At 38.8% G+C, this 10,000-nt stretch overlaps 1 protein-coding gene across 2 annotated transcripts in view; it reads right to left on the bottom strand.

Moving 5' to 3' along the window:
- Window positions 1-10,000, bottom strand: part of hgsnat (heparan-alpha-glucosaminide N-acetyltransferase) — a 379,450-nt gene that overhangs the window by 47,540 nt on the left and 321,910 nt on the right. For both annotated transcript variants that reach the window (XM_028802147.2, XM_028802148.2), the window contains exon 17: window positions 8,034-8,146. In XM_028802147.2, the coding sequence (XP_028657980.1) occupies window positions 8,034-8,146 (113 nt within the window). The remainder of the gene's footprint in view (window positions 1-8,033; window positions 8,147-10,000) is intronic.

Below are 10,000 nucleotides of genomic sequence, written 5' to 3' on the forward strand. Positions count from 1 at the left end.
CGGACTTTGACCTACACTTTAAGCCACGTATTAACTAGTTTACTAGGATTGCATTTTTCACTTAATGAACACTGCAAAAGTTAGAACTCTTATAACATTAAAAGAGGCTGAGAAACACTTTTGTTTTTAGTCAGCTAGATTACTGTAATGCACTCCAAACAGGACTACCTAAGAAAGGCACTTATCGGTTGCAATCAGTGCAGAATGCAACAGCAAGAATCTTAACTAGAAAATAAAATTTTAGCACATCTCACTAGTTTTAATATCTTTACAGTATGTCAGTTACCCATGTCATTTAGAATAGAATTTAAAATACTACTAATGGTGTATAAAGCTTTAAATAATCTTGCCCCTTCCTATATTTTCAAATTTCTGTTCTCCTACACTCCAAGTTGTAACCTTCAATCTAGTAATGGAGGTTTACTTACAATTCCAACAACCAAGTTTAAATTGAAGTGTTGAGGTAGCTTTTTGCTGTTATGCACTTAAAATCTGGAATATTTTAACAATAAAGATATGACAGACTAAAACTGTGGAATATTAAAAAAAAAAAAATTCTAAATCCCTGTTATTTAAATTTGGCTTTTTCCTAGCTACACTTTAGTTGTACTTTTAAGGCTTAGAATTATATTCTTCAGTGGTTTGCAATTTTAAATGATCTCTTTGGTTTCTTTTCTGGTTCCTCTGTGGTGGTATTATGAGCCACCACCACCTGATCAAGGCTTGATGCAGCCACCTGTGATGCATGAATGAAGGCAGGTACCCCAGATGTTCATGAAACTGACTTCACTGAATCCTCTCAGACAAAGTCTGGAAACAGTGAGGAAAGATTAAAGCACATGTGTGTTAGGTAGGATGACCAGTGGGGGCTTGGTGATCTTTTGGCCTTGGAATCCCAGCAGATTTTTGTTTTTTTCCTCCAGCTTAACTGGACTTTTTTGCTTTTTTCTCTATCCTCCCAGTCATTTGACCTGTTTACCAGATTCATCTTTAACATTAGAATTACCAGAGCCTATGAAAAAACTTGTAGATCCGGCCCACCTTAAATCCCATCGCACCTCTCCGTCAGAGTCTTTTGTCCTGTACATGTGCCAATAAACACAAGCAGCAAGCAGCCTGCTATTCTATCCCCCAACTGCCGCAGAACGTGTACAAAGTTCTCCCAGCACATGCCTTGATTATCTGGGAGTGAAGTGCTGGAGTTGAGTTTTAGAGTGGAAATAATAGATTGTTATTTGGAACACATGTATTTCATGTGTGTTCCGTTTCTACAATAACCTGTGTAAACACATTGTTAAAACAGAAACTTTTTCATATTTCAGTAGTAAATGACAAAATGTTGGCATAAACTATATAATGTGTGAGGCCTGAAGTCCAAAGATCAAATGAACACTTTCACAAAAGGTTCAAGGACAAGACAACAGCTTCTGTAGCATAGTGGAAAGATTTGCTTACTTGTAATAAAGAGTCCTGTTTCGATCCCGACTGCCTCCTGTATTTGCCGTTTTCAGTAGTGAGCTGCTCTTATTGTTAATATTATACAGTACACACATACATTTGGTTTGCATTTGTAACAGACGGTGTACATTTACAGGTGCTGGTCATAAAATTAGATCATCATGACAAAGTTGATTTATTTCAGTAATTCCATTCAAAAAGTGAAACTTGTATATTAGATTCATTCATTATACACAGACTGATATATTTCAAATGTTTATTGCTGTTAATGTTGATGACTATAACTGACAACTAATGAAAGTCCCAAATTCAGTATCTCGGAAAATTAGAATATTGTGAAAAGGTTCAATATTGAAGACACCTGGTGCCACACTCTAATCAGCTAATTAACTCAAAACACCTGCAAAAGCCTTTAAATGGTCTCTCAGTCTAGTTCTGTAGGCTACACAATCATGGGGAAGACTGCTGACTTGACAGTTGTCCAAAAGATGACCATTGACACCTTGCACAAGGAGGGCAAGACACAAAAGGTCATTGCTAAAGAGGCTGGCTGTTCACAGAGCTCTGTGTCCAAGCACATTAATAGAGAGGCGAAGGGAAGGACAAGATGTGGTAGAAAAAAGTGTACAAGCAATAGGGATAACAGCACCCTGGAGAGGCTTGTGAAACATAACCCATTCAAAAATGTGGGGGAGATTCACAAAGAGTGGACTGCAGCTGGAGTCAGTGCTTCAAGAACCACCACGCACAGACGTATGCAAGACATGGGTTTCAGCTGTCGCATTCCTTGTGTCAAGCCACTCTTGAACAAGAGACAGCATCAGAAGCGTCTCACCTGGGCTAAAGACAAAAAGGACTGGACTGCTGCTGAGTGGTCCAAAGTTATGTTCTCTGATGAAAGTAAATTTTGCATTTCCTTTGGAAATCAAGGTCCCAGAGTCTGGAGGAAGAGAAGAGAGGCACAGAATCCACGTTGCGTGAGGTCCAGTGTAAAGTTTCCACAGGCAGTGATGGTTTGGGGTGCCATGTCATCTGCTGGTGTTGGTCCATTGTGTTTTCTGAGGTCCAAGGTCAATGCAGCCGTCTAACAGGAAGTTTTAGAGCACTTCATGCTTCCTGCTGCTGACAAACTTTATGGAGATGCAGATTTCATTTTCCAACAGGACCTGGCACCTGCACACAGTGCCAAAGCTACCAGTACCTGGTTTAAGGACCATGGTATCCCTGTTCTTGATTGGCCAGCAAACTCGCCTGACCTTAACCCCATAGAAAATCTATGAGGTATTGTGAAGAGGAAGATGCAATACGCCAGACCCAACAATTCAGAAGAGCTGAAGGCCACGATCAGAGCAACATGGGCTCTCATAACACCTGAGCAGTGCCACCGACTGATCGACTCCATGCCACGCCGCATTGCGGCAGTAATCCAGGCCAAAGGAGCCCCAACTAAATATTGAGTGCTGTGCATGCTCATACTTTTCACGTTCATACCTTTCAGTTGGCCAACATTTCTAAAAATCCTTTTTTTGCATTGGTCTTAATTGATATTCTAATTTTCCGAGATACTGAATTTGGGACTTTCATTAGTTGTCAGTTATAATCATCAACATTAAAAGAAATAAACATTTGAAATACATCAGTCTGTGTGTAATGAATGATCTAATATACAAGTTTCACTTTTTGAATGGAATTACTGAAATAAATCAACTTTGTCATGATATTCAAATTTTATGACCAGCACCTGTATAGTACTTGTAAAAGTTACTGTTTTTTTTATCACTTTTATTTTCTCAGTCACAATCACGATACATACTACCACCCCCTAACCAGGGATCTGGCGCTGTTACTTTTTATCTGAAACCGGGAATGACTGTAGATGTAAGTGGTGTTTTGAGGCAATGGAACTGGACATTCTCTGATCTGGAGGGAGAAAAGCTGACACACAAACACTGGTGAATCTGTCTTATTCATATCTCACCACCACTTAATTTTTTTTTTTTATTCAGTTTTATTGAGTGTTCCTGCTCTGAATTACTATGCACCTTATGGTCTATGATGTCAAAAAAAAAACAAAACAAAAAAAACAGACATAGGTATATATGATATTTGGAATTATTCATTTTATGACCTGTATAGTACATTTCAGAAAATATTTTGGCACGGATGCAACATTATTCATATTATTCATATTCATTCACATAACATCTTGCGGTTATAATCAGTGACCGCATGTTTTTTTTTTCCCGATCTTGCCAGTCTCCACGTTGCTGTATGGTGGTGTTTCTTTTGTACTCCAGGACATGCAGAGGAAAGAATAGTATAGAGAGGTCAGTTCAGCGCTATACGCAATCATCAAATTCAAATGTTAACAGTTCACACACACGCATGGACCATCCTTCCTACATTTACGACATGTGTACCTGTTGCAATGTACTCACTTCTCTCTATGCTGTGGTTCCTATTACATTGAAAAGGCACCTGACACTGACTCAGTTTACTTTCCTGGGGAAAGCGGCTGTCTTGGAACAGAAGCTTGTTGATGTTGCATCCTCCTTTTTTTTTCCATCACCTTTTCTAGTAAGATGCAACGACGAAGTTCCTCTGCAAGGTGAGCCACGAACACTCTTCTTTTCTCAGTGGCCCCCGTGCATGCCTTGCACGGTACATGTGCGTTGATCGCCACCAAGTCAAGCTTGTTATAGCACACAGCAAGTGGCCACCTGCATGCTCCTACTCGCACTGAATAAGCTCACACCTTCTGGTGCACGATGTCAATGCAGCACAGAGAGAGAAAAAAAAAAAAAGACAAACATATGGGACATTGGGTATAAATTTATGGTACAGTGGAACCTCGGGTCACAAAGTCTCAGAACACGTACAAATCAGGTTACAACCAAAAAGTTTGCCAAACATTTGCATCTGTTCACAATCACACACTCAGGTGACGAACAAGCCAGTTTCCCTTCCGGTTCGTACGCGCCGATGATTTCCGCACGTGTTCAGTCTCTCCCTGTGCATTCGCTGTGAACTCTTTGTGCTCTATTTCGTTTCCCTTCCGGTTCGAACGCACCGGTGATTTATGCACGTGTTCAGTCTCTCCTTGTACAGTATATTTGGAATTATTGTTCTCGGTCAGACGTGCATCATGCAGAGGGACTTTACCTCAAACCTGTAATCTCCTCTCCACCCAGCTTCCTGCCAGAAATTGACTCATTCAAGGTTAGTTTTCTTGGTTGTTTATGGCTAGTTTTTGTATAAATTAAGGATTTTTCAAATGTTCCTTTTTTTCCCTGTGCTTAAAACTCATTAAAAAAAGTGTTTACAGCAAGTTTGTAAGGCTGTAGTGTGAACTCTTGCAATGTTAGTTTTCTCTGTTGCTCAAGGTTTTCTCAGTGTTATTCAATGTTTTTACATTTAGTTTACTATTACACTGCATTCTATGGTATAATTAACTAATTTTGTGCTTAAAAATCTTACAAAAAAAATTTATACACAGTTTATACAGTCTGGAATGGATTAATTGTATTTACATACAATCCTACAGGGGAAATTACTTCGGGTCACGACCAAATCGGGTTGAGACTAGAGTTTTGGAATGAATTACAGTCGTGACCCGAGGTTCCACTGTACTTGTAAAAGTTAGCTTTTTTCAGTTTGATTCTCTCAATCATGATCACGCTCTACCGCCCCCCCACCTAACCCCGCCCCTCCTGATTTGACTCTAACAGCGCCAGCATAAATTCACACCCGATCTGACGCTGTTCGTTTTCAAATAATATTTCATTAGTACGATGATGTTTTCTGATTGGTACTATTCAGGTCATAAAATGATTTGTTCAAAATGTCACATATATTGTCTCTTTCTTTCAGGAGTGTAATAGGAACCAAAGCACAGAGAGAAGTGTGTACATTGCAACAGGTACACATGTCGTAAATGTAGGAAGGACGGTCCTTGCGTGTGTGTGAACTGTTAACATTTGAATTTGATGATTGCATATAGCATTGAACTGTACTATTCTTTCCTCTGCATGTCCTGGAGTACAAAAGAAACAACACCATACAGCAACGTGGAGACTGGCAAGATGGGGAAAAAAAAACACACAGTCACTGATTATAACTGCAAGACGTTATGCGAATGAAAATGAATAATATGAATAATGTTGCATCCATGGCACAATGTTTTCCGAAATGTAATATACAGTTCATAAAATGAATAATTCCAAATATCATACATACCTATGTCTCTGTTTTTTTTTTTTGTCATCATAGACCATAAGGTGCATACTAATTCAGCATGAGCAGGAACATTCAATAAAACTGAATAAAAAAAAAAAAAAATCAAGTGACGGTGAGATACGAATAAGTTAGATTAACCAGCATTTGTGTGTCAGCTTTAATCCCTCCAGATCAGAAAATGTCCAGTTCCATTGTCTGAAAACACCAGTCACATCTACAGTTATTCCCAATTTCAGATAAAAAGTAACAGCGTCAGATCCCTGGGTGGGGGGCGGTAGTATGTATTGTGATCGTGACTGAGAGAATAAAAGTGGAAAAAAAGGTAACTTTTACAAGTACTATAAATGTACACCGTCTGTTACAGATGCAAACCAAATGTATGTGTGTACTATATAATATTAACAATAAGAGCAGCTCACTACTGAAAACAGTAAATATAGGAGGCAGTCGGGATCGAACCGGGGACTTTTGATTACAAGTCAGAAAATCTTACCACTACACCACAGAAGCTGTTGTGTTACCCTTGAACCTTTTGTGAAAGTACTTGATCACTTTGTAGCGGTCAGGAGCCGCTAAGATTCACACCGCCAACGAAGACGGTGATTTATTTATTTTAATAGCAGAGATCCCAGGAACGTCCCCAGCCTTGGATCGACCCACACACTCTCACCACAGAGACAAATAAACACACTGGGAATGACAAACAATTATAAATATAATGACATGAATTGAGAAATGAAAACAGTAATACCACCCCTGACCCCTTCGGCGATATTACACATACACAAAATAAACACAAACACCACACAGCCAAGTCCATATATAAGAAACAGGTTGAAAGATGAATAGTGACCAAGTTAAGTCCAGCGAATCTGTAAGTTGCAATGGAGAAGGGAAAATACAGTCCTACCGGTATTTACTGATGAGGTTGATGGTTGATTCGGGAGCGCTCCACTGTTCCGAAAAATCCAATAATCCAATACAGCTCTCAGTGAACAAGTAGACAGACAATCCAGTCCCCAACAAACGAATACAGTCCAAGACAAAAATGATCACAGTTCAAATAACAGCAGGAGAGACGACAAATAACCGCAACAATACAAACCAAAAACAAAAACTTTTTCCTCTTTGCCCTCTGCCCTCCTTTTATCTGCCTGTGGCTACCTTTGACCCCAGCAGCCCCAGCAGGGACTGCTGGGAGATGCAGTTTTTAAGTAGCACTGCTACAACTTCACTTCCAGATAATCAAGGCATGAGCTAGGAGAACTTTGTGCACATTCTGCGGCGGTGGGGGGATAGAATAGCAGGCTTCTTGTCTTTATCGGCACATTTAAGGACAAAAGACACTGACAGAGAGGTGTGAAGGGATTTAAGGTGAGCCGGATCTACGAGTTTTTTCATAGGCTCTGGTAATTCTAGTGTTAGAGACTTACATCATGATGTTGTAAATAAGGATGCTACTCTTCTACTACTTATATATTCACATTTAAAAAGATCACATAGATTTATTTGTTTTTTCTCTTATTTATTCATTCAATATTCTTACCTAATCTTATTTGTTTTTTCTTCTCTTGTAACTTTATTTGACATCTTGTAAAACACTTTGAGCTACACTGCTTGTATGAAAATGTGCTGTACAAATAAATGTTGTTGACAGGTTATGTCAAATTAGACAACTGGTTGTGAACTTTCCAGCATACTTTAACATTTACAAAGTACCGAATGCCTACCCCTTTTTGTGACTGCCAATGCTGGTGTCTATGAGAAGGCTTTACATGTATAGTGAGTTCAGCCACAATCTTGTCCCTTTTTATTCATTGTTTCCATTATTTCATGGTACATAGAACATTAAAACATGCAACAACACACAGATGAGAATCTCTTCTGTTTACAACGTCCAAAACAATTCCCAAAGCAACTCCTTAATTCCTCGTAACTACATTATATGCATTGTACTTCCAGGTATGCGCTTATTGGTTGTCAACAATCAAACATGTGGGCCTGCCTCATGACTTAAGAAAAAAAATTTTCAGGGCAAGTCCAAGGTCGGACAAAGCAGCTGGGTATGACAAACTACAAAATGAAGTTGGCGACTAAAAATCACTAGAAAGGTTCCATCATGGGACATGGTCTTTATGTAGTGTTTGTCTTTTTGTTGAATGCTAGTTTCTGTTTTATTTTCAGTTAAAATGCAGAGTTTTCTATATTATAAGAAGCTGTATCAAAACCAACTAAATTACTTTCAGTATAGAGAAGAGTTTGGATTAATTTTATTATGTCACACTCATTAAGCACACTTGAAAATTTGGTTTGTATTTAAATTACCAACAATTGCTCACCTGTATAAAAAAATGGAATTCCAGACCAACATCCCCTCACATCGACCAGATAGTAAATTATCATTAAAGCCACAAAGGCAAAACAGCTCAGAGTAGTAATGTAGGAGAGAGACCTGAAAGCAAAAGAAGAAAATAAATAAAAAGTAGTTTCTATAAAACATTTTCACTGATTATTATGGCATCAGGCTTCAATTGAATGAATGAAAATAAAACCACCGAGGCAGAAGTTTTGTTTGGATATTGCCCACTCCAACCCATCCACTCAGATGAAGGAAAAAAAATGTGATAAAGAAAATAAAAATCCATAGATTTTATTCTTTATGACAGGCTGGGCCTTAAATATTCAATGTGCAGGTGTAAACCCTCCTTCAAGCATATCCCTGTCTAGTGTTTTAAGTGATCATTTCCTCCAAGGCTTAGCACTTCTTTTTTTTGTCTCTGACCAAAAGCATGACAATTATTACTATTAATTTTCCACTTTTGTCTCATTTATATCAGAATTCAGAAGCTTTACGACATGCATTTTTTATTAGCCGACTGTTAAACTACACTCATTGTCACTTTCTTTGGTATTTGCTGTTTAAGCTTAAATGAGCAGCTACCTAATTTCACAAGTCCTTGGCTTTGAGCTTTCTAATACCCAAAAAAATCTGCAGATGTTGGTTCCCAAATGAGTAACCATCTACCCCAGCTACTCCTCTGCTGCAGCCCTAACCACACCATTCCAGCAGTAGGCGTGACAATTTAATTCCTGGAATGCACCTTTAAAAAATATATATTTGAACTGTACACTAGTGGCTACTGTCACCTTCAAAGTACTCCCCTTGTGCATCTATATAATGACTTAACACTAGAATTACCAGAGTCTACGAAAAAATCGTAGATCCGGCCCACCTTAAAACCATTCGCACCTCTCCACCAGCGTCCTTTGTCCTCTAAATGTGCAGATAAAAATAAGCTGCAAGCAGCCAGCTATTCCATCCCCCCCACCGACTTAGAACGTGCACGAGCATCTCCCAGCTCATGCCTTGATTGATTATCTGGGAGTGAAGTGGAGTTTTAGAGTGGAAATAATAGATCGTTATTTGGAACACACGCATTTCATGTGTGTTCCGTTTCTACAGTAATCTGTGTAAACACATTGTTAAAACAGAAACTTTTTCATATTTTAGTAATAAATGTTACAAAATGTAGGCATAAACTATAGAATGTGTGAAGCATGAAGTCCATACATCAAATAAACACTTTCACAAAAGGTTCAGGAACAATACAACAGCTTCCGTGGTGTAGCAGTAAGATTTGCTAGCTCAGAGCGCACCAGGTTTACTGTCCCTCAGAGACCAGAGTTCGATTCCCCATAGAGGAGAAAGTATTTTTTTTTTTTTTCTTTTTAACCTCAAACGGACATAAAATTTAAAAACTGGTATGCACTGTCAGTTAATAAGATCGTTATATTTTCATGTGGGATGCTACTTTTAAAATATTTTTTTTAACAATTGAGACTGCAATTAACATCAACAAGTGTCCTTATAACTGTTATTTTTTAGATCCACAACACACAGACAGACAGAGCAGTGTGTAATAGAGAGACAGACAGGCAGAAAAGTCACTAGATATATAAGTAAACAGGGAAGGCACGTGTACTGAAAGAAAAAAAGATCAACATGTACGTTGATCCTGCTGCACTGAATAAGCTCACGCGCTGTAACATTCCCCCCCCCCACCCCGATCTGACGCTAAGTAACAGCGCAAGTCCAGACGCAAACCAAGTGTATGTGTGTACTGTATAATATTAACAAAAAGAGCAGCTTACTATTAGAAAGACGGCAAATATAGGAGTGAGTGGGGATCGAACCGAGGACTCTTGATCACACCTGGTTTGCGTCTGTACTTGCACTAGCGTGTGAGCTTATTCAGTGCTGTTCATCTTTTTTTTCTTTCAGTAATAGCGCCAGCATAAATCCACA

Source organism: Erpetoichthys calabaricus, chromosome 5 (genome assembly GCF_900747795.2).
Source record: "Erpetoichthys calabaricus chromosome 5, fErpCal1.3, whole genome shotgun sequence".
Classification (NCBI taxonomy): domain Eukaryota; kingdom Metazoa; phylum Chordata; class Cladistia; order Polypteriformes; family Polypteridae; genus Erpetoichthys; species Erpetoichthys calabaricus.